Source organism: Spermophilus citellus (assembly GCF_964194105.1).
Source record: "Spermophilus citellus genome assembly, chromosome: 1".
NCBI lineage: Eukaryota > Metazoa > Chordata > Mammalia > Rodentia > Sciuridae > Spermophilus > Spermophilus citellus.
This window is the reverse complement of record NC_138182.1, coordinates 241,469,091-241,495,082: the sequence shown is the minus strand read 5'-3', so window position 1 is coordinate 241,495,082 and position 25,992 is coordinate 241,469,091. Positions and strand designations below refer to the sequence as shown.

General features: G+C 37.1%; 1 protein-coding gene, 1 long non-coding RNA gene and 1 pseudogene across 4 annotated transcripts in view; 1 reads left to right on the top strand and 2 right to left on the bottom strand.

Annotated features, from left to right (window-relative positions):
- Positions 1-25,992, bottom strand: part of LOC308653305 (heat shock factor protein 2-like) — a 174,435-nt pseudogene that overhangs the window by 123,800 nt on the left and 24,643 nt on the right. Inside the window, exon 7 of the transcript XR_014024379.1 lies at positions 5,467-5,584. The product of XR_014024379.1 is annotated as a heat shock factor protein 2-like (transcript). The remainder of the gene's footprint in view (positions 1-5,466; positions 5,585-25,992) is intronic.
- LOC308652545 (thyroid receptor-interacting protein 11-like) lies at positions 7,538-11,401 on the top strand (the record flags this gene model as incomplete). Its single annotated transcript, XM_081300441.1, is given in 4 exon segments — positions 7,538-8,182; positions 8,264-10,963; positions 10,965-11,007; positions 11,010-11,401. Coding segments are annotated over 4 exon segments (3,780 nt in total).
- LOC308653316 lies at positions 18,928-24,808 on the bottom strand. Of its 2 annotated transcripts, XR_014023036.1 has the most exons (3): positions 24,777-24,808; positions 19,582-19,632; positions 18,928-19,384 (listed from the first exon to the last, which is right to left on the bottom strand). It is a non-coding gene; the product is annotated as an uncharacterized lncRNA (long non-coding RNA). The 2 variants fall into 2 exon arrangements; XR_014023037.1 differs by lacking the exon at positions 19,582-19,632.

Genomic DNA, 25,992 nt, shown 5'->3' with positions numbered 1-25,992 from the left:
GTCTGTGAATTGGGCACCATCTTATAGATGTGGAGGCTGAGGTTCAATGCCTAGGTGTGTGCCCAGGAAGAGTGTCAGAAGAAGCAGGATTCACCCCAGCACTGATGGGCATCTGCGTCTCTGCATATGTCTGTATGTTGGCTTTCCTGATAGAGCCTGTCTTGTGTTTTTTATCAGGACAGAGTGTGAGAATGATCATAGGAACATTTAAACTGGAGATCTTGCCTGATTATTTAAATAAATATGCTTCCAGTTATAAAGTTTTTAAAATGGCAGTGGAAAGTAGTGAGTCAGGTGGTCCTTTCACCTTATCTAATGAGCAGACCAGTGTTACCTAGAAAAAAATAGTCCCCCTGAGAGGGACCATTAGAAAAGTATTTGTCTAAATGGCTGATATGGAATTATTTGCTAATGGAGCCACATGCAGCCTAATAGAACCCTTAAAAGAGAGAACAGTGTAATACTAACATCAGATTTTGAAAGATGAAAGGCTTTAAAAAAGGAGTAGTCTCAACCTTTTCGTAAATTAAGGTAAAAGATAATCAAAAGTTTCTAGCTTAAGTAGGTGAAATCAGAGAAGAGAAAAAGCAGATTGCATAGCACATACTTCTCTAACACCTGTAGTTTCTAAAACCGTTCAGAATATTTTTATTAAAATTAATTCAAATAAAATTTAATAAATTTTAAAATATAAATTATATTATCATTTAATATAAATTGATCTAATTTCAATTTATTTTATTAATTAATATTGTTTAAATTTATTTTATTAATACTATTGTTTGATTTAAATTTATTTTCTTAATTGATTTTTAAATTAATTTTGATTAAATTTTAGATTGATTTATATTTAAAAGTTCATTAAATTTCATTTAAATTAATACAATTTAACAAAGTCAATTTAAATAACATTTAATATAGATTAAATCATTTAATATTAACTATATAATATAATAAAAAAATTAATAAAATTAATTTTAATAAAAATCCTCTTAGTGGTTTTAGAAACTACAGGTGTCTGAGAAATATTAGCAAAAGCAATTCTATGCAGGAAGTGTGAATCTGGCGGTATAGCGATACCAGATTTCAAACTGTACTACAGAGCAAGAGTAACCAAAACAGCATGGTACTGATACCAAAACAGGCGGGTGAACCAATGGTACAGAATAGAGGGCACAGAGACCAATCCACAAAATTACAACTTTCTTATATTTGATAAAGGGGCTAAAAGCATGCAATGGAGGAAGGATAGCGTCTTCAACAAATGGTGCTGGGAAAACTGGAAATCCATATACAACAAAATGAAACTGAATCCCTTTCTCTCGCCAACACAAAATGGATCAAAGAGCTTGATATCAAATCAGAGACTCTGCATCTGATAGAAGAAAAAGTTGGCTCCGATCCACATATTGTGGTGCCGGGCTCCAAATTCCTTAATAGGACACCCATAGCACAAGAGTTAATAACAAGAATCAACAAATGGGACTGACTTAAACTAAAAAGTTTTTTTTTTTTTTTTCCTCAGCAAGAGAAACAGTAAGAGAGGTAAATAGGGAGCCTACATCCTGGGAACAAATTTTTACTACTCACACTTCAGATACAGCCCTAATATCCAGAGTATACAAAGAACTCAAAAAATTAAACCATAAGATAACAAATAACCCAATCAACAAATGGGCCAAGGACCTGAACAGACACTTCTCAGAGGAGGACATACAATCAATCAACAAGTACATGAATAAATGCTCACCATCTCTAGCAGTCAGAGAAATGCAAATCAAAACCACCCTAAGATATCATCTCACTCCAGTAAGATTGGCATCCATTATGAAGTCAAACAACAATAAGAACTGGCGAGGATGTGGGGAAAAGGGTACACTTGTACATTGCTGGTGGGACTGCAAATTGGTGCGGTCAATTTGGAAAGCAATATGGAGATTCCTGGCAAAGCTGGGAATGGAACCACCATTTGACCCAGCTATAGCCCTTCTCGGACTATTCCCTGAAGACCTTAAAAGAGCGTACTATAGGGATACTGCCACATCAGTGTTCACAGCAGCACAATTCACAATAGCTAGACTGTGGAACCCACCTAGATGCCCTTTAGTAGATGAATGGATAAAAAAAATGTGGCATTTACACACAATGGAGTATTACGCAGCACTAAGAAATGACAAAATCATGGAATTTGCAGCGAAATGGATGGCATTAGAGCAGATTATGCTAAGTTAATCTAGCCAATCTCTAAAAAACAAATGCTAAATGTCTTCTTTGATATAAGGAGAGCAACTAAGAACAGAGCAGGGAGGAAGAGCATGAGGAAAAGATTGACATTAAACAGAGACAAGTGGTGGGAAGGAAAGGGAGAGAGAAGGGAAATTGCATGGAAATGGAAGGAGACCCTCATTGTTACACAAAATTAAATATAAGAGGATGTGAGGGAAAAGGGGGAAAAAAAAACAAGGGAGAGAATTGCATTACAGCAGATGGGGTAGAGAGAGAAGATGGGAGGGGAGGGAGAGGAGATAGTAGGCGATAGGAAAGGTACCAGAATACAACAGTCACTAATATGGCATTATGTAGAAACGTGGATGTGTAACCGATGTGATTCTGCAATCTGTATTTGGGGTAAAAATGGGAGTTTATAACTCACTTGAATCAAATGTATGAAAGATGATATGTCAAGAGCTTTGTAATGTTTTGAATAACCAATAAAAAAACATTTTCCCATTTCAAAAAATGACATTGGTGATTTATTGTGATCATTTTATACACAGCAGAACTACATTTAATTCTTTGTCCTACTTATAAAAGTCACTAGATGCGAAAGCATCTACTTTCACAGTTTGTATATAACATTTATGGACTATCTTAAATTCGTTTTAAAAAATATTTATTATTTAGCCTTTAGTGGACACAACATCTTTATTTTATTTATTTTTTTATGTAGTGCTGAGGATCAAACCCCATGCCTCACGCATGCTAGGTGAACGGGCTACTACTTGAGCCATATCCCCAACACTCTCTTAAATTCTTATTTTCACCTTGCTTCTTTATGATAATGAGAATTCAAATTTATGGGTAATATATCATTCACTGAACAACTTCTCAGTCCAAATCAATCCTTCTACTATTGTATTGTCATTGGAGTGTTATGTTAATCTTCCTACAAATGTGTGCGGAACATTTCATTGATTATGCCAATTCTTAAAAATACAAATGTGCCGAGCCCTAATATCCAGAGTATACAAAGAACTCAAAAATTAAACATTAAGAAAACAAATAACCCAATCAACAAATGGGCCAAGGACCTGAACAGACACTTCTCAGAGAAGGATATACAATTAATCAAAAAATACACGGAAAAAATGCTCACCATCTCTAGCAATCAGAGAAATGCAAATTAAAACCACTCTAAGATACCATATCAGTCCAGTAAGAATGGCAGCCATTAGGGAGTCAAACAACAACAAGTGCTGGCAAGGATGTGGGGGAAAAGGTACACTTGTACATTGCCGGTGGGACTGCAAATTGGTGCAGCCAATTTGGAAAGCATTATGGAGATTCCTTGGAAAGCTGGGAATGGAACCACCATCCGACCCAGCTATTCCCCTTCTCGGACTATTCCCAGAGACCTAAAAAGAGCACACTATAGGGATACAGCTACATCAATGTTCATAGCAGCACAATTCACAATAGCTAGAACGTGGAACCAACCTAGATGCCAGTCAATAGATGAATGGATAAAAAAATGTGGCATTTGTACACAATGGAATATTACTCAGCACTAAAAAATAACAAAATCATGGCATTTGCAGGGAAATGGATGGCATGAGAGCAGATTATGCTAAGTGAAGTTAGCCAATCCCTAGAAAAGAAATGCTGAATGTCTTCTTTCATATAAGGAGGGGGGACTCAAAACAGAGCAGGCTGGAAGAGCATGAAAAGAAGATTACCATTTAGAAGGGACAAGAGGTGGGAGGGAATGGGAGAGAGAAGGGGAATTTCATGGAAATGGAAGGATACCCTCATTGTTATACAAAATTACATATAAGAGGATGTGAGGGGAAAGGGGAAAAAAGGAGAGAAATGAATTACAGTAGATGGGGTAGAGAGAGATTATGGGAGGGGAGGGGAGGGGACAGAAGGGGGGATAGGGAGGGAATAGGAAAGGCAGCAGAATATAACAGACACTAGTATGGCAGTATGTATAAACTCGGATGTATAACCAATGTGATCCTGCAAACTGTACACGTGGTAAAAATAAGAATTCATACCCCACTTGAATCAAATGTATGAAATATGATATGTCAAGATCATTGTAATGTTTTGAGCAACCAATAAAAATTTAAAAAAAGAAACAAGAAGAGACAAGGCCCATATTAAAGAGATTTAAAAATTCTACTGAAATCTATAAGAAAATGTTTGAATGAATTATGAGGTATTAAAAAAAAGTACAAACTTAATATCTTGCATAGAATTTATCACCCTATGTTTATAGACTCAAAAAGCTTTCATTATTTTAATCTTCATCTGTGTTTTAACAAAGCCACATTATTAAGGGCTCTCTACTTCTGGCTTATTCTTTCTTACTTAGTCTTTTCCCCCATATGAGATCCTCACCACCACAGTCATCAATGGCTGACCTTGCATTATAATTCAAGGATCACTCTGTGTAACATCTTCTCCATTGATTGACTGTATTCAATTGCACTTCATAGCAGGAAATGTATATAACACAGCTTTATGTTGTTCACAATATCTACCACAATACCTTGTACTTTGGGGGCACTGAATACATATATAAGGATATACTTATGATTATTGGATGCTTTTTGTCACATGTGTTCGCGAATGAGCCAGGGTTTTCCCTCCATATCCCCCATAGTTTCCAGGAATATTCCAAACATATTTAGAAGAAGAGAAATGCTTTTATTTGGATGGTCAGTTTTGAATACAGTAGGTAGGTATCTCTCTCAGATTGAAATATAAAATGACAAACAGCTGTGGTCAGAGTGAACCATGCTAGAAGACTGAATCTGAGTGATCAGAAATGCCTTTCAGCAGTAGGAGCAACAACCACTGGAACCAGATTCAAGCCAAATGTGATAGGTCTTACACTGAAAAAGGATCATTATTTGTGATTTAAAACAATAAACAAACACAGAACACCTAAAGAGAAGGAGGCACCCTGCTATAATTTGGATCTGGAATGTTGCCCAAAGGTCATGTGTTGAAAGCTTGGACCCCAATGTAACAGCATTCAGAACGGACTCTACAGAAAGGTGAATTGAATCCTGGGCTCTAACCTCATCTGTGGATCAATCCACTGATGGGTTCACGATTGGACAGGACTATTGGGAGTTGGTAAAAACTGTGGGCGGTAGGGCCTAGTTGGAGGGTAGGTCATTGGAGTTGATTCCCTGGAAGGGTACATCATATTCCTCGGTCCTTTCTTCCCCTCACCTGATCTCCATCATCTCCATGAGTTGATCCCCTGATCTCCATGAGTTGAGCAGCTCTGTTTTGAAGCCAGGCTCTCTGCCATGGTAATCTGCCTCACTTCAGGCCACAGCAATGGAGTCTGAAATTGAACCAAAATAAATATTTACTCATTTAATTTTCTCAGGTATGTTGTCAAAGTGATGAAAAAGTCTTCTAACACACACACACACACACACACACACACACACACACAGGAGGAATGGTCTAAAGGGAGAAAAGGACACTTGGTATTGTTGATGCCTTCTTCAACAGTAGACACAGCTGGGGTACAGCGTGGATTCGCACTTCAGCAGATGCTAAAAGGGGCTTAAATTTTTATATTAGTCTTTTATGAGGAGAGATTGACTAACACAGGCCTGATTTCTCTCTCAGATTTGGAGATGAATAAGAAGGACCAAGAAGATTTCCTTTTCTAGCACAGGACACAAATGCAGTCACTAGTTTCTGATACCAATCTGAGTAATTATGTCTACTTGCTCTATCTTCAAGGCAAGAGACATTATGAGGTGATTAATATAATCCTCAGAATCTATTTAACCATTAATTTTCCAAAAATTCTTCCTTTTTTTAAATTTTATTTCTGCCACCTTGAGGTTTTGTTCCCTGAACAGACATATAGAAAGAACAGCTCAAGGAAAAGAGTCTCCTGAATATGGGCTCTGGGAAGAGAGTAATGGGAGCAAACCCAAACCCCTTCTAAAGGGTAATGAGGAAAATGATCCTAAACAAAACAAAAAGCAAATATGAACAAAGTGGCAGCAGGCTCTATTTGTTGGCCACTTTCTCTGCACCAGCCATCAGGTGAGAACTACACACTATGTTCTCATTTACTGTTCAACTCATGCTTGGGAGAGAGGTTTTCTAAATGCATTCTGTCAGTTTAGCTCCAAAATTGCTTTGGTCCCAACTGGTATGTCTGTTACAGCCCATGTGCTTCATCTCTTTGCTTTGTCCCCAACTCTACAAAACTGCCTCCTCATTAACTTGTTGGAATTTAAACACCTTGGAAACCAGGGCCTTATCTTAACTCCTTCTGATCCTTAGAGGTATGGGAATTAAATTTAGGATTGTTACTCCATAGTAGAAAATTTCTCAACTTTTTATTTCACTCTGTACTGTTTAAACCTGGATTATATTTGGCATTGATAAACAACAATAGGCTAAGTGAACATCAACCTATTGGCTCTAAAACAAATTTTCTTAAGTGGAATTTTTGAGCACTTAAATAAACCTCAATCAGAATTAACAAGGACCAAATAATATTAAAATGAACTCGAAAATTTATAGATTAACAGCAAAAATTTATTTTTGGAAAGGGTAAAGATGGTTCTTTAGTGACATTTAATCCATATTATAATTTGAATTCTGAGAATGATTAAGACTTTGTGATGGTTAATTTTATATGTTAACTCGTCTGGGCTACGATGCCCAGATACTTGGCCAACTTTTATTCTGGGTGTGTCTGTGCTGGTGTTATGGGGTGAGATTTACTTTTGAATCGGGGACTTTTAGTTAAATAGATTCCATTCTGTAATGGAGCGAGACCTCACCTCGTCAATGGAATGCAACTGAATGGGACAAAAAGCCCACTTCCCCCAGACAAGAGGGAACTGTCCAGTGAACTACCTTTGGATTTCATCTACAACATTGATTCTTCCTGGCTCCACAGCACACTGCCTTGGGACTCAAACTAGAACACTTTCCTGGATCTCTAGCTCCTCCCAGCCAACCCTGCCCAATCCTGTGAGCCAATAGCTGACAGGCAAGTGCAGGGAAGAAGCAGAGGCCCTGCAGGGGGTGAGTGTGCTACTGGATGCCAGTCCCTGGTCAAAGCGCGGGACAGGCTTCTGAGTTTACAAGCAGGCAGGGATGATTAGTGTTGGTGGAGCCCCAGGAACCCTGAGCTCTGAGGAATTCTGAGCGCTTGGGTCATAATTGACCCCGGCAACGCCAGAGGACGTTCGGGGCAGAGAGTGGATGGTGATGGACGCGCTTTTCAGAGCTGGTCCCATGGATCACTGAAGTGGCCACGATGTCGTCCTGGTTTGGAGGCCTGGGCTCAGGCTTGGGCCACTTCTTGGGTCAGGTGGGGAGCAGCTTGGCTTTCCTCACCGGCCATAGCTCCAGCTTCGCCAGGGAAATGCTTCTGGATGACTTAGGAGACCCAGAAGCAGCTTTACATCATTGTTGGAGAAAGGAAATGGAAACTACTGATTCCACACTAAGATGTGAGAATGAAAGACTGAAAGAGTATTGTACTGACCTGGAAGAAAAGCATGAAGCATCAGAGCCACAAATAAACCATCAGTCTGTAAGTTACCAAAATCAACTGCAACAGAAAGAGGTAGAGATCAGCCATCTTAAAGCAGGACAGATTGTACTGCAAGATCAAATGTTCCAACTACAGGCAGCCGCTCAATCAGTACACTCGGGAGCTTGTGGTGTACCAACAACAACTGCACCGGCTCCGTTCGGTTCCCTGATCAGTAGTCATTTTTCAGCCTTTCGTGATGATGACATGGACTTTAGTGACATAATTGTATCACAACAAGAAACAAACAGATTGTCAACTGAAGTTGCAAAACATGAATCTGAAGTTGGCCACTCGAGGCAGATTGCTGAGGCTCAGGGAACACACCATTCTGACTCAAGTGAAATCTGCAAAGTACAAAATACTATCAAGACTCTTCAACCAAACCAAAGTCCAGACATATATGATCATCAGCATGAAATTTCAGTTTGGGAGCACAGTTCTACTGTGGCAGAAAAGGGAAAAATCCTTCCTCAGAGCTCAGCACTGGAAGAAGTGTTCAGGCTTCAACAAGCCCTGGCTGATGTGGAGAAGGAAATCGTGAGACTAAATGGCTTAAACCAGCATAACCGTCTTGCTGAAGACAATCTGAAACTTAAAATGCATGTTGAAGCTTTAGAAAAAGAGAAGTCATCATTGAGTCAAGAAAAAGAGGAACTTCAGATGTCACTGTCAAAATTGAGCTGTGACTACCAAGTCATGAAAAACAGAGCTTCAACAGACATGAATTTGAATGTACAATTACTAGACTTAAAACTTCACTTGAAGGCAAAGGAGGAAGAACTGAATCAGACTATCAATGAAAAGAAAATGCTGATAGCTGAGTTAGAAGAACTGGATCATCAGAATCAGGAAGCTACAAAGCACATGATTTTGATACAAGAGGAGCTATCCAAACAACAAAATGAAGGAGACCTTGTCATCAAGAAGTTGGAACAAGATCTAGATGATGAAAAAAAGAGAGTTCATCAACTTGAGGATGATAAAATGAACATATCCCAAGAGCTGCATGTGCAGAAGGAGAAGTTAACTGAGAACGCACAGAGCCTCAGTGATTTGCATTTAACTAAGCAGAAGCTTGAAGGTAAAGTAGAAGATTTAGTAGATCAGCTAAATCAGGCACAAAAAAATAGTTTAAACATCCAGCAGGAAAACCTTGGGCTTAAGGATCACATTAGACAACTTGAAGATGAGCTGTCTGGATTTAAGAGCAAGTATCGAACTTCTCTGAATGAAGACTCTAACAGTCATTGTAAGGATGACACGCTTAAAGAACGAGAAGCTGAAGTTAGCAACTTAAGGCAAAATCTTTCTGAAGAGGAACAGCTCAATGAAAATTTAAAGAAAGTTGCTGTTGAACTCAAAACGGAAAATGAAATGTTGATTTTAGCACGTGACGATGTAAGGCGTAAGTTGGAAGAATCTATTGCTGCTTACAATCAAATCTCTCAAGAAAAAGACACTATCACGGAGACTCTCAAAAGAGACAAAGAAGAGATTGAAGCCAAACTGCACCAGGCAGAAAAAAGACTGTTGGAAGAAGCAAATAATCACAGGCAGACTATTCAGGAACTCTCCAATGCACATAATTTGAATACCTCTGCCTTAAAGCTGAAACACGAATGTGTAGTTCAACTCAGTCAAGAGAAGGACTTTGAGATAGCAGGACTCAAAAAGAATATTGAGCAAATGACTGCTGATGAAAAAGAAACTGATGAAATGTTGGCATCTTATGTAGAAGAACAGGAGCGATTGATACAAGTCATAAATGAGAAAGAAGTTTTTATTGAAAAACTCGAAGAAAAAAGTTCACAACTCCAAAAGGATTTAGATAAGTGTTCTCAGGCCTTAGGAGAAAATGAAACTTTAAGGCAATCCATTGAAAGAAAGGACAGAAGTCTTACCTACATGAAAGCAGAAAACAACTATCTGCGAGTAGAATTGGAAACACTTAGGGAACAGCACAATCAAGCTGTACCAGTGGCTGAGCCTACAGCTCTTGATGCTGTCACAGAACTAGAATTGGAGGTATCTCAACTGAATATAGTCAAAAATCATCTGGAAGATGAAATTCAAGACCATCTGCATATAATTGAAAATCAAAACCAGCGTAAAATGCAACTACTTCAGTCTTTACAGGAGCAGAAGGAGGAAATGGATGAATTTAAGTACAAATATGAGCGGATGAATGCTGCGCATAGCCAGTTAATTTTAGAAAAAGAGGAGGAAATTAAGAACTTGCAGAAAACTATTGAAGAACTAAAACCCCAGTTGCCTGGAGAGAAAGGAGATGCTCAAACATTGAATTCTGATATTTTTCAAGAGACCAAAGTAAAAATCCTAAGAGAAAAAGAGGTTCAACACTTACGGGACCAAGAATTACGCCTAAACCGGGAGCTAGAAAGGCTACGCAGCCATCTCTTGGAATCAGAAGAGTCTTACACCCAGGAAATTTTGGCTGCACAAGACAAAGAGATTCAACTGAGACAGAAAGTCACACTCTTGGAGGAAAAGCTAGTTGCATCTTCTAAGGCAAGTCACCAAGCCAGTGTGCAGATAGAGTCACTGCAGGAACAGTTGAGTCTGGTCTCTCAACAGAGGGATGAGAATGCACTGCAGCTTTCGCTCTCCCAGGAACGAGTCAGGCAGTGTACCCTGTCATCAAGTAACCTGCAAAGGGTTCTAGAGCACTTCCAAGAAGAAGAGAAAGCTCTGCATTCTGCTGAATTAGCCAAAGAAAAACAGTCCATAGCTGAATGGAAGAACAAGGCCGAAAAGCTAGAAGGAGAAGTATCATCATTGCAGGAACGTTTGGATGAAGCAAATACTCTGTTGGATTCTGCTTCCAGACTGAGAGAAGACTTAGATCTCAAGGAAGAACAGATGGAAGAACTGAAAAAACAAAACGAGCTCCGGAAAGAAATGTTGGACCATGCACAACAGAAATTGTCGACTTTGGTCAACAGCGCAGAAGGAAAAGTGGACAAAGTCCTCATGCGAAACCTTTTTATTGGTCATTTCCAGACACCAAAGGGCAAACGTCGTGAAGTATTGCAGTTGATGGGGAGCATCCTGGACATTCCAAAGGACGAAATGGAGCAGTTGTTGAATAAAGATTATGGTGGTGTCAGTAAGTGGATGAGTAGTTTGGCTTGGAGGGGCTTCAAAAAGTGTCCCCAACATACCTCTGAGACGAATCAACAACCTGTGCTTAATACTTCTTTTTCAGAACTCTTTGTCAAATTTCTGGAAATGGAATCTCAGCCCTCTGTCCCACCACCAAAACTTTCTGCCCATGTCATGGATTGTCTAGACTCACCAGGAAAGAGAGAGCAAGGCGTAAATGTACCAGGAAATGTTAAAGATGGAGCCAAATTAAGAGCTGGCAGAAGCACCAACGGGAATCCACTCTTGGTTCCACGTTCTGCAGCTGTGCCTCTTAGTAACCTAGCTGGAGTTGGACTTGGTGGACCTGGGCATCCTCCTTTTAAACCCATTGCAGATTTCATGCCCACCTTTACACCATTGCCAGTGTCCCTGGACAATAGTGCCAGAGTTGTACTCCAGGATCTTCTAAATATTTAGCATTTGAAAGAAGCCATAACCCTTTTTTATGTTTTACAGCATGGCCTTTTGAAAAAGTACTCATGTGTTTGTAGACAAAAAGAGAAAGCAAAAAAGCTGGTATATGTAAGTGTATAGCTACTAGGTATTTTATTTTATTTTTTTAGTTGTTGTTGTTGTGATTTTTTTTGCTATAGTACTTTTTAAAAAATTTGTTTTGTTTTTTGTAGCACTTTTTGTTTATAGAATTTTGTTCCAATGTAGCAGATAATCATCACCAGTTATCAATTCTGATGTACTTTTGTGAACAACTGTACAGAGCAGCCTTCTTGAACCACTAGTTCCAACCTCTTTTTTTAAAACAATAATAATATTTCTTAAATTTAATGGCATTAAGATAAAAACGATACATGTAATTACAGGAAACAAAAAAAAAATCCAACCCATAAGAAGGATGTCTCAGATTTAGAGTACATGAAAACCAAATATAATGTTGCAAAAAGTTGAGAATATTTAGTTTATCCAAGATAACATTGTACAACTACCAAGCGAAAATTCCAATGGGGAGGACCTAAACATGAAGCTTAGTGGATAAATTCTAAGATGCTTTGAATCCAAATTCTATGACCCCTATCCATTTTGCTTATTTCCATTTCTATACGAAAGTCACTTCACATTAATTCAGTTTTCCAGATGATAAATATGTCCAGGAGGAAGAGTATTTTTATGAGTCAACCCCAAAGTGGGATCACATGATCCATTGCCAATGGAAAAGTTAGTTAGTAAGAATGTATCATTAAATATCTGGACTGCTTATCTACATACTATTGGGGGCTCTACAATAATTCTTATAAACACATTTTATAAAACATTTGATCAAAACAAGTTGGGGAGAGAAATAAGCTAACAACAGTTTTTGAAAGATGAAAAGCTTTAAAACAGGAGTAGTTATAACCTTTTGATAAATTAAGGTAAAAGATGAATCAAAAGTTTCCAGCTTAAGTAGGTGAAATGAGAGAAGAGAAAAAGCAGATTGCATAGCACATACTTCTCTGACACCTGTAGTTTCTAAAACCATTCAGAACATTTTTGTTAAAATTAATTTAAACAAAATTTAATATATTTTTAAATATAAATTATATTATCATTTAATATAAATTAACCTAATTTAAATTAATTTTATTAGTAGTATTATTTAAATTTCTTTTATTAATACTATGGTTTGATTTAAATTTATTTTATTAATTGATATTGTTTATTAACTTATATTAAATTATAGTATGATTTATATTTAAAAACTCATTAAATTTTATTTAAATTAATACAATTTAACAAAGTAAATTTAACATAATATAGGTTGAATTATTTAATTTTAATTTTAATAATAATGCTCTTAGTTGTTTTGGAAATTACAGGTGGCAGTGAAGTATTAGCTATATTATCTTCTTTTTTCTCCTCTTTGATTTTACCTAACTTAAGCTAGAACCTTTTGGTTTATCTTTTGTTTTACTTTACAAAAATAAAAAAAGGAAGAAAAACACCTAGTAGCTACACACATATCAGCTTTTCCTTTCTTATTTCTAAATTTCACCTTAACATTTACATTATTTTACCAAAATTAAAATGCCATCAGTTGTTACTCCTGAGAAGAATATCAAAGTATATATTTTGCTTCGACCTGCCAAATTACTTGGAATCTTATTCCAGTAGACTTCACATGGTTGGGAAAAGCAGAGTTCAGATTTGTCATGAGAGATTTTTATATATTCTGCTCACTCCATTGTGTCTAGGTGAGCCTTTGGGTTTCAATGCCTGGAAACACACTTCTTATATTTCAGAATTGAAGAGCTCTTGGAAACAGCGACCTCACTGCATTCTTGAGAAAAATATGTTATACGGGTACTCAGAAAATTACGAAGATTAATATAGATTCAAGATTTTTTTAAGACAAGGGGTTTAATGGAGAAAACAGCAAGATAGCCTTAGAAATTTCATACTCCCTGCATTCTTAGGAAAAGCTTCTATACTGTAAAGAATAACACCAAACAGAAAAGTTCCTAAGAAAATATTGTGCTTTCAGTTTCCTTGTCTCATAAATTTTATTAAAGTTTCATTAAAGACCCTGTATTTGCTAGCCTTTTTATTAAATACTTTTTTGAGATATTCTATTAATGTCTATCACTGGATTTTATTTGGTCTCACATTAATGTCGCTCCCTGTGACAAAGGGTACACGGGAGGCAGGCAGGATCAGCCTGTCCTCTCCGAGGCACCAGCTGTCGGAACCAGGCTCTGACAGAGGTAGTGAAGGGCACTCGCGTCTCCTGGACTGAGCGAGAGGGTAAGTATCTGAGTAATATTAATTGTGTATAAATGCCACATTTTCTATGCATTCATCTACTAAGTTGTTTCCACAATTTAGCTAATGTGAATTTTGCTGCTATAAACATTGATGTGGCTGTGTCCCTGTAGTATGCAGTTTTTGAGTCCTTTAGGTATAGACCAAAAAGAGGGATAGCTAGGTCAAATGGTGGTTCTATTCCCAAATTTCCAAGGAATCTCCAAACTGCTTTCCATATTGGCTGCACCAATCTACAGTCCCACCGACCGTGTAGGAGTGTACATTTTTCCTGAAATCCTCACCAACACTTATTGTTGTTGTCTTCATAATAGCTGCCATTTTCAAAAATCGCTGACATTCTAACTGGAGTGAGGTGCAATTAAACCCCTCTCTCTCACCATGCACAAAACTCCACTCAAATGAATCAAGGGCCTAGGAATAAAACCAGAGAGCTTGCATGTAACAGAAGAAAAAGTAGGCCCTAATTCCAATCATATGGGATTAGTCCCAAAATTCCTTAATAAGACTCCTATAGCACAAGAATTAAAATCAAGTATCAATAAATGAGATAGATTCAAACTAAAAAAGTTTCTTCTCCACAAAACAAACAATCTGGGAGGTGAATAGAGATCCTACATCTTGGGAGAAAATTTTTGCCCCATCACACATCAGATAGAGCACTAATCTCTAAGGTATAGAAAGAACTCACAAATCTAAATACAAACACACACACACACACACACACACAAAATAAATAAATAAATAAATAAATAAATAAATAAATAAATAAATAAAATAACCCATTCAATAAATGGGCCACGGACCTGAACAGACGCTTCTCCCAAGATGATATAAAATTAATCAACAAATATATGCAAATATGCTCATCATCACTAGCACTTAGAGAAGTGAAAATCAAAACTACACTAAGATTTGAAGTTCAATCTTAAAGGCGGAAAATGAGCATATTTCACTTCTCTTTCTCCTCCTACCACCAAATCCTCATAGAAATTAGAAAAGGACATTTGAAATGCTCAGTGATCCAAAATAAGAATGAGAATTTCAAGGACTGAACACAAAAATAGATTATGAAAGAGTAGATCAAGTTCAAAAGACAAAAGCAAATATAGAACGTAGTAACAGGCTGCTTCATGCTTTCAGTATTACATACCAGGGATCACAGAGCACAGGACAACAATAAGATAGTTATCTGGGGTACCACACAGTGGGGTACATAGAGCAAAAACATGGGAAACCCTGCAGAATAAAAGGCATAAACTGAACATCCCTCTCTCAGAACCCAAACAAGGAACCACCAACAAGCAGGGAGGGATAGAGAAGAGCTGTGTAATGCACTTAAGAAGCCTGACTGAGTAGCTATACCAAGAAGTTGTACCATGCACACAAAAACTACATATCATGTTCAAACACACAGGCTACAGCCACCAAAATTTGCCATGCCCTAAACCACAATGAAAACGCCAGCCAATTCCGTAAAGGTGTTATCACACAGGCTGTAATTCCTTGTGCATCTAAAATTAGAAGAATTTTGACTCCTCAAAAAAAAAAAAATTCCATATACAATGAAATTAGGGCCATAGAAACAATTCCAAATAATTGTTAGATTAAAGCAAAAATCAAGATGGAATTAAATTAAAATACTATAAAAGTCACCTGGTGAGTATGGCAGAAGCAACAGGGATTTAGATATATGTATTTGAAAAGAGATTGAAATCAAATGGCATATGCTTTTAACATAAAAACATAAGAAAATACCTGGATACTGGATAAAATAATGTAAATGTTAAGGCAAAATTTAGAAAAAACAAAGGAAAAGCTGATGTGTGTAGCTACTGGGTGTTTTGTCTTCCCATTTTTATCTTGGTAAATTAAGATAAAAGATAAACAAAAGTTTCTAGCTTAAGTTAGGCAAAATGAGAGAGCAGACAAAAGTAGAATATATAGCTAATATTTCTCTGACACCTGTAGTTTCTAAAACCACTAAGAGGATTTTTATTAAAATTAATTTTATTAATATTTTTATTATATTATATAGTTAGTATTAAATGATTTAATCTATATTAAATGTTATTTAAATTGACTTTGTTAAATTGTATTAATCTAAATGAAATTTAATGAATTTTTAGTATACTGATTTTAAGTCCTTTAGATATAAACCAATGAGTGGGATAGCTGGGTCAAATGGTGCTTCCAATCCCAGTTTTCCGAGGAATTTTCATATTGCTTTTCAGACTGGCTGCACCAATTTGCAGTGCCACCAGCAATGTATAAGTGTACCTTTTTCCCCCACATCCTCGCCAACATTTATTGTTGCTTATATTCTTGATGATTGCCATTCTGATTGAAGTGAGATGAAATCTTAGAGTAGTTTTGATTTGCATTTCTCTCATTACTAGTGAAGTTGAACATTTTTTCATATATTTATTGATTGATTATGTATTTCTTCTTCTGTGAAGTGTCTGTTCAATACCTTGCCCTTTACATTAAAAAAATATATATTGTTTATTGCTGGCAAAAATACAGTATCATTGAATAGTTCCAAAGTTTAGAGACTTCTAAAAAAGTGGCTTTTATAGACTTTCATGAGTTGAAAACTGGTTGTATTTCTAATAGGGTAGAGCTCAGTAATCACTATGATGCCATCAAGAATGCCCTGCAGATGTTTGCCCAGTGGAATGAAAAAAACAAACCAGAATTGAGAACATCATCCAGGCAAATCAGTAGGCAACTGATTCTAGTTCGAGGTAGAGACAATTAATCTGTTGAAGAATTTTCAACTACTGTGATAAAATAAATAATAAATAAAACAGACTCATATTCTCTTATAAAGGCTGAAAAAAAATCTTCTGTTCAATTATATTGGGAAGCTCTCCTCCCTGCCCAGCAAAAATTCTCTGTGGTCACATCCTCACAATTCAATAAAAAAGGAAAACATTCAACAACAAACGAGAGAATAAATGTACTTCTAACAGACAACAAACACTGCTTGATCCAAAGTAGCAAATGCTTTCTTGAACTCTTTAAAAGGCTTTCTAATTCTCCCTTGGAAAGCCAACTCTCCCTGAGCTCTCATTTAACTAGCAGTTCTATTTCAGAAAAAAATACAAGGAACACTCCAAAATACAATAGATAAGATTTTTTTTTTTTGCCTAAAACAATAAAGTCAAGTTTAGTTGGTTTATGTTTACAAATTACGACTATTTTAACTAGCAAAGAATTCAAGACCACATTGTTTTATCTGTCATTATCTTTATAAAAGGTCAACTACAGATTATATCCTAACTTTTACTGGTAGTGATTTCTGAACACTACATGGTAAGATACACAATGAATCTATGAGAACAAACTCTGTGGAGCAATAAATCACTACAGTTCCTTTTTATGGCTCAACCCTCAGAGGGCTCCCACATTGTTCATTTAATTATGCTGTTGCCCATCATCTTTATCAGGTTTCAAAGTCCTCTGGAATATAATAAAAGGGAATACTAAGGAGAGTGAAAAAAAAGTGCAGTACAACATGTGGCAAAGCAAAAATGTGAAATATATTCTTAAAAGTTAAAGTATATAGTACTTGACAGTAGGTTGAGTCATTTTCAAGGTATAAGATAACTCTAAATTTTTTGGGTGGTGGGTGGCATGTACCAGGGATTAAACTCAGGGCATATGACCACTGAGCCACCTCCTCAGCCCTGTTTTGTATTTTATTTAGAGACCGGGTCTCAATGAGATGCTTAGGGCCTCGCTTTTCCTGAAGCTGGATTTGGATTTGCAGTCCTCCTGCCTCAGCTTCCCAAGCTGCTGGGATTATGGGCATGCACCACTGCATCTGGCTTGAAATAGTTCTAAATTTTGACAACTATAAGAACAGAGAGCCTCAGGGGAGTTGTTTCTCTTCTCTAGGATTTTCTTTCCTCACCTGAAAATGGGTTAAATGAGCATTTCAAGAGTAAGAATCAGGGGGCTAGGATTGCAGCTCAGTGGTAGAGCGCTTGCCTAGCATGTGTGAGGCACTGGGTTCAAAGTTCAGCACCACATAACAAAGTAGCAAATATTTACAACTAAGAAGAATATGTGTGTGTATGTGTGTGTGTATTCTTTATATATATATGTGTGTGTGTACATACACACACACATACACACACACACACATATAAAGAAGAGGAGTAAGCATCAGCGGCCAATCCCCCCTCCTAATCTTTCTTGCCCTGTCCACAGTATTTCACCCAGTGAGCAATTTCCTCTTGGCAAACACTGTTTATTATTTTGTTTTATTATTTTTTTCACCTGGTTTCCACCACCCACACTCATTCTTCACTTGTTGGTCTCCTTCACTGGTTGCTCTTCTCTCCAACCTCTACTCTTCTGGTGGTCCCATCCAGTGTTACAACTTTAATATCCACCAGTAATTTCCTGCTCTCAGGGCCTCTGGGCTGGTTAATAGATCCCTTCAATGAAACACATGAAACACACCAACTATCTAGTCTCTACCTCTCACCCCAAACCCTAGATTGTTTTAAAAATAAAAACAAAATGAAACAAACAAACAAAAAGACCAGAGAGTTGGAATATGTGATCATGTTCTGGTCATTCTTTTGATATAATGCTGATTTGATCACATTCAATTCTTTGATTTAAAGCTGGATATATGGAAAAAATTGCTGCTTTACCAAATCAGATTTCATTTTTCAAATACAGTGTGGAAGCAGTCATAATATTTTCACTCAAATTTTGGATTTAGAAAGCAAAAAAATTATTCAGTAACTTGAGTTGAGCTGTCCAGTTTGGTTCTTTATTGTTGTATTGTTCTCCTTTCAGCTAGGTAATCAGTCAGTAGGACAGAGTTTTATCAATTAACATTGTTAAATTATCTGTTAGATTATCATTACGTTATTAGTTCCTTTCCAATATGTATACGGTTTCCATATTGTTAAGCCCTGCTTCAGATTAAGGCTAGTAATAGTTGCTGTCACTGTTAATACAACATAATGTGGGTAATGGTGACTAAAATAAAATTACTGTCACTACTAATCATCACACAAACAAAAAAACAAACTTAAGTTTAACCTGCCAGCAACCCAGGAGGCTGAGCCAGGAGGATCACAAGTATCTGCCATTTCGTAAGACCCTGCCTCATCCTAAATAATAATAACAATAATAAAAGGGCTGGGAGTGTAGTTCAAGAACAAGGTGCTGCTGGATTCAATCTCTAGTATGGAGAAAGAATAAAATTAACCTGGTCAATATGTTGCATATAAATTGTTCAACACTGGATAGATCCCCCAAATAGCAGGTGGCAACATATCATTAAGTCACTTTCCATAAAGACCTACAGAACAGGTTACCAATGTGCCCAAATCAATGCTTGCATCAATGCTGAGGCTCTGACTAATTCTTGTGACTCAGAGCTTTCCAGATCTCTTTAGGAAAGTGTCCTCTGTTCTCCACAGTTAGCTGTGGCAGTGCTTTCCTTCCTGGAAAGCATGTAGCTTAGAGGCTCTTACAGTCAAATTAGAATCCACTACTGCAGGGGATGAGGGTGCACAGCTGGGGTCCCAGCTATTCCTTGTCCTTTCAGACTTACTGGTAAGGTCTGTTTCCTCTTCAAGTCATTGATGCTTCTCTCTTATGACTTCTGTTATTTTGCTAGGAATGAAAGTTTACATTAAAGAGCAGTTCGGATGAACAGTATGCCCAGCAAACTTCTCATTCTTGTGCTTTTCACTGTCAAACATTAAACTATAAGGAGTTAACTCATGATATAAAATAATACATGTGAGTGTAACAATGTTCATTGTACTCAATTTGCAAACTATTAAAGGGTGAGTAACTACATTTCTTACCTGGTCCAACAGCTCATCTGTGTTTCTATGACCCAAAGCCTCTGTCTGGACCTGAACAAACAGAAGTTACTCTCTACTCATTGCAATAAAGCAGCCTGAGTTGCTATAGCCACATCTTTTCTCTCTTTAGCAATTGTTTTGAATTCCAAAACTCTTTTGCCTCAAGAAGTCAAAAGACACCAGGTGCAGTGGCACACTCTTATAATTCCAGTTACTCTGGAAGCTGAGGCAGGAGGATGGCAAGTTCAAGGTCAGCCTGAGCAATTGTGCAAGATCCTGTCTTAACATAAAATTTTTGAAAAAGGGCTTGGGGTAGCTCAGTGGTAAAGCAGTAGCCTGGCATGCAAGGTTCTGGGTTCAATCTCCAATATCACAAAAATATGGAAAATAAAAAGTCAAGGGTTGAATGTTTAAGAATCTCTCTATAAATCTCCTTTGCCTTTTTTATTTTTTTCAACATGCTAATGACTATGTGACATCTAGATAGCGTGTGCTGTTTGTGTTTTTAAAAGCATTCTTCTATGATGAGTGTGTATTACTTTGAAAATGAGAAAAAAATACTTTATAAAACTTATACATAAAAATGAGACTTCTTCACCACCATCATAACATCTACCAAGTATTAAATAGTTATCAGGTATCATTCGACTTGCCTCTATCATCAGGAATCTTTCTAGTTATATCCATTTATTTGTTTGCAGTGCTGGGGGTGGAATCCAGGGCCTCACACATGCTAGGCAGTTGTTCTACCGCTAAGCTATTGCACCAACCCCACCATGCACCTTAAAACAAACATTGCCAGGGAAGCATCCTCTCCACTTTATAGAAAATAAACTGAGATCCTGAGAAATTAAATAAATTTTCAAAAGAACACAGGGAAAAAAAAAGTGGTAAAAGTGAGATTCAAATACAAATTTCCTTCTCCAAAGATTGTTCTCTTTCTATCAGGCTTCTGAGGGCAGGCTGAGTTTTAGAATATCCACATAGTTTCCACTCCCATGACACATTTTAAAGAAAAATGAGGAAGGAAAATAATAATTAGTCATATGAAGGATGAAAAAAATAGCATGGAACACATCTAAAGGTTCTTGGGACTGACATGTGATGACAAACTTCACTGGAGAAAACGAAGTCCTATAGGATTTAACTCAGGCAAACCATCGGCTCTATTATTAAATTACTTGGTGTTTCACAGCAAAAGAATGAAGATGAAGCTTATTTTTAAAAATTCATTTTCCTACATGAACCAGGTTAGCCTATTACTACAGATGGATGTGGTAATTTCCAAAGAAGTTTCCTCTGACAGCTCCAGAATCAGGTCATTTCTGGAAAAGTTCAAGTGTATCCCTCCAATTGAGGAAAAATACTTTGTAGGGGACTGAGTGGAGAAACTTATTTGTCATTGATTTGTGAAGTACTGAGTAAATTTCAGCTTCAAGCTATTATTCTTTCTAAGGTAGTCTGGTCTACATCAGTGGTTTGAAACTTCCCAGATACAAAGCAGAGTAGTTTTGCAACTGTGCTTTCTTATTCTGTATTATTTTAATATAACTAAGGCACTGTATCTATAACAATAATTTTTAAAAGATGTAGATTTATATTTCTTTGTATATTAATTTGGGTCTTTCAGGGTTTAAATTCAATGCAGCCAAAGTAATTGGAAGACAGTAGTCAAGCCAGTTGCAAACCATCGGCTCTATTATTAAATATTATTACTAAAGGTAGGAAGATTTGACAGTGGTTATTGAAAAAGCATCTGGTAGTATAGCTCTAATATCATCAGTAGTATACAATTTTTAGTCTTCAGAACAAAAGATGTATTCATTCAGAATACTAAGTCACTCAGTGAATAGATTCTTATTGAGTGCTTATTACACACCAGCAGCACCAGAGTCACAGGCATGTACCCTGTTGTCTTGAAATTCTTAGTTATTTTTGAGGAAGGGTACCATATTTTAATTTTGTTGGGAATATAGCACTGAACAATAGCATCATAGTTCCCTCCCTCAGATGATTTATAGAGAGAAAAAAGAATAAAATATTAATCATATGATTAATCAATAAAATGTTATAAACAGTATGATAAGGAAAGTATGGAGTAACTATTGATAGCTTTCAGCAGATCTTTTGTGGTGTTCAGAAACGAAGTGAAATAAAATCTACAACTAAAATAATAATGGACATATATTATTTTCCCCCCATTCCTTCAAAGTCATGATGAGAGTTGAAATCCAGCAATTTTGTGGTTCCTCTCTTCAATTTTGCTGACCTTTATCTTGCAATAGTTAATATGCTTAAGAGAAATCTAGGACATCACAAGCCAGAACCATATCTGTGGCTTTTTCTGCCCTTGCCTCTGCAGTTCTTATTCATAGTGCTTGAACTTGTGGTAAAATAAAGTTGTAATCTGGGGTTAAAATGTTGGTAATGTTCAAAAGATGAGTCAAGAAAGAAAACTATCATTAGCCCTTGTCATGTGAAGTCAAAAAATACCTTATCCTGCCATAGCTCAGGGGAAATTCTAAGCCTATCTACATTCAGCACTTTAAGCAGTCAGATTTGTGATGACATGTTCAGTCTTTTCAAGTTGTTAAGAAAAAAGAGAGTCTCAACTTGACATAGGCTATGAATGTTTGCTGTAGGAATAAACAAGGAAGGGAGCACTGGAAATCTCAAAACCCTTTGCCTCCTGGGGTGCTGGAGCAGCACCGGTACCCCATGTACAGGATGATGTTCTCATTATTCAACTTCTCTTTGCCTCCCTTTTTAGAGGAACTTAACTGATTATGATTGTGATGGCAACTCAAAATAAAAAATAAAAAGGAGCCCGGTGCGTTGGTGCATGCCTGTAATCCCAGGGGCTCCAGAGCCTGAGGCAGGAGGATGGTAAGTTCAAAGTCAGCCTCAGCAATTTAGCAAGGTCCTAAGCTACTTAATGAAACCTTTCTCAAAGTAAAATATAAAAAGGGCTGGGGATGTGGCTCAGTGGTTAAGCACCCCTGGGTTTTATCCCTTGTACCAAGAACAGGGCAGAGGACTGGGGTTATAAATCAATGGCACAGTGCCCATGTTCAATCCCCCATACCACCAAAAAAGCAAACAAAAAAGCAAACATGGCAAGCCATTGTGTAGGTAGATACAAAATGTAGGATTTAAACTAAAGGCTTAAATTTCACAGTGACATAATTACTTAGACCAAGTTTTCTTTTCTTCATCTATAAAATGTTTTAAACTAGGTTTAAAAGTTCCTTTCAGCTCAATGAGTCTTTATCTTATTATATACAGAACATAGCAGCCTTAATTCTAGTACAAGATTTGCTTCCAAACAGAATCCATTGACAAAGTGTCTAGCAGTCAACTTCAGTCCCCTAATTATCTTTGTGAACTTTTGTCATTTCCGGGTGGGATCTCCAAATGTATTCCCAGAAGTAGAATCAGTAAATGCCTCATATTCTAGACAAGAAGATGTCAGAAGGGTACGGAAAACAAATACTGGAAATTGGGCACCTGAACTCCACAAGGCTATCTGCAGACCTAACCACAGATTTGCATGTCCTCTCACACCACACTGACATCACTTCCTCATCTGGTTACCACACTGAGAAGCATGATTAGTGTGGGATTAAGCCAACTCTGTGTTTGATAAGTAACTACTCCATTGTCTCCAGAGGTAGAATTTTCACCAGAGAGAAGATCCCAAAAGGTGAAGTCTTTTGTCCCAATAGCCTTCATAAAATCTGAAGTATGTAAGTAAATGAAGCACATGTTATTTCCGTGGAAATAAAATGAAATATCACTTATATACTTCTGAGCAAAAACTAAAGATATGTTGAGAGTTTTTTCTTTTTAATTTTTTTTTTGGGAGGGGGCTGTTTTTCCCTCCTCCCAACTTTTGTATCAGGTATTGAACTCAGGGGCACTTAACCACTGAGCCACAACCACAGCCTCAGCCCTTTTTATTTTTCATTTTGAGACAGAATTTTGCTAAGTTGCTCAGTGCCTAGCTGAGTTGTTGAGGCTGGCTTTGAACTTGCCATCCTCCTGCCTCAGCCTCCAGAGTTGCTGGGATTACAGGTGTGTGCTACCACCCCTGGTGGCTTCTCTCTCATTTTTAAAGGCAATATTATATAAGTAGATCTATACATAATAAGATTGTTGAGGCAATATGAGTCACTGGATTTGCCTAATATCATTTTTTTTTTCCTCAAAGCACATTGTTTCACCAAAAAAAAAAAAAAAAAAAAAAAAGGAGATTTTGTTGTTTTTGGAGTGTCCGGAGCCTGCGTTCCTTCCCCACCTCACTTGGTGTGTGAATCTTCACTCTCCTCTCAGGGCCTGTTTTATTTCTTCCAAACAAGATCATCATCAAAGTTTAGAAGACAAACTTCCTGGGAAACAGCCTGTAGTTTCAACCACACAGACGGCATTTCCACCCTGACCATAACTTTATCAGTTAAATTAAAATATGGTGACACTTCTATTTAGATATAAGTTCCAGGGCTTTGTCTCAAATGTCAACAAATCCAGCATCAAGTTAGAATGATATCCTGTCGTCAGATTTTTGTCTCAGATAAACTATGACTCTTTAGCTTGTCCCTGGGACATCAGATTTAAACAGAGTTGACACACAAAAAAATGCGGAGTAAGTGGAAGAACATACTTTTCATTCATTCAGATCCTCCAGCTTTAAGGAAAACGGTGCACCACCCATTCATTCCTTTTCTCTGCTGCCTGCTTCTCTCCCACTACCAGATTCGCTCCATGATATTATCTCCTCAGTTTCTCTCCAAATCCTGCATGTAGCCCTGCTATGTGGAGGTGGGGCACGTAGTATTGTGTGAATGTGGAACGTTGGTCTCCTACGTAAGTATAGGGTCATGATAGGAGCAAGTAAAATGTCTGACTCCTGCTACACATATCCAGACACCTTCTGTGTGTCCTCAGGTAACAGTGTCCTGGGTAGAAATGAATGCACTTGGGAACCATCATGAGCTCCTAATGATGGAGCCTGCTGATTGAGAATCGCATGTTATCTATCCCCTTGAGATGGGTACAATCTTGGCAAGACCCAAAATCTGGAAATCATTTGAAATATAAAGGGGTGTTTTCTACCTTTACAGTTACACAAATTTCATCGTTTTGAATTATTAACTCCTAAAGGAAAATCAGGTGAGACACTCTAAAGTCAAACATACAGGATGAGAAGTTCTCTTCAAGAGCCTTAGGAAATGTCAAAGTCAAGATTTATGTATTAACGGTTCTATCTCATGCTATAAAATTAAGTTTTAAGGTCTGCATTTTAGAAGATAATTTGAGTCTTAAGTTTTAAGTACACACTAATGGTTTAATTTTTGGCTAATAAAGGTGACTTTATTTCTAATGTTTTGCATGCTTGTTTTTCAAAAGTTAAAACATTCCCATGATTCAAAATTCAACAAAGAAGATAAAAGTGAGATCTTCCCCACAACTTATACCCATCCACCTAATTCTCAGCATCAACCAGTGCTGTCACAGTCCTACCTACCGTCTCCTGGTCTTTAATGCAAATCAATTCATATATTGTTTCCTTTCTGTCTCTGGCTTTTTCTCTTAAGAAAACTGAAAGAAGCTGAGTACAAGGATGCACACTTGTAATTCCAGCTACTCCAGAGGCTAAGGTGAAATAACTGCAAATCAAGCCAGCCGAGACAACTTAGTGAGACCCTGTCTCAAATTAAAAGTTTAAAAAGAACTTGGAATACAGCTCAGAAGAATAACCACTTCTGGGTTCAATACCCAATACCAAAACCAAACAAACAAACAAAAAACACAATGGACCCTAGAGTCAATAATGGACAAAATAAAGCATTCCACATTTACTCCTAATGCTTACTGAACTTATTTCCAAAACATTTCCATGTGTGTTCAGTAAGTTATTAGACATGATGTTAACAAAATAAATCACTCTAATGGAAACAGCCTATAAATCATAATCTACTAAATTTAACCATCTTTTGTGTTTTATTTGGTCCTAGCTGATATATTCTCTAGACCTCTATTGTATTATATATCTGTAAGAACATAACAAAAAAATGTGCTTGAAAATGTTGATAAGAATTCTAACCAGGCCCGATGATGGACATTTCTAATCCCAACAAGTCTGAAGGCTGAGGCAGGAGAATTCAAAGTTTGAGCCCCCCCACAGAAACTCAATGAGAACCTATCTTTTTCTCTCTTTTGTTGTTGTTGTTGTCTTCCAGGAATTGAATAGAGGATCTCTTAACCACTGAGCAACTTCCCCAACCATTAAAAAAAAAAAAAAAATTTTTTTTTTATTTTTTTTTGAGAAAGGGCCTCCCTAAATTGCTGAAGCTGGCTTTGAACTTTCAATCCTCCCGCCTCAGCCTCCCAAGCCACTGGGATTACAGGTAT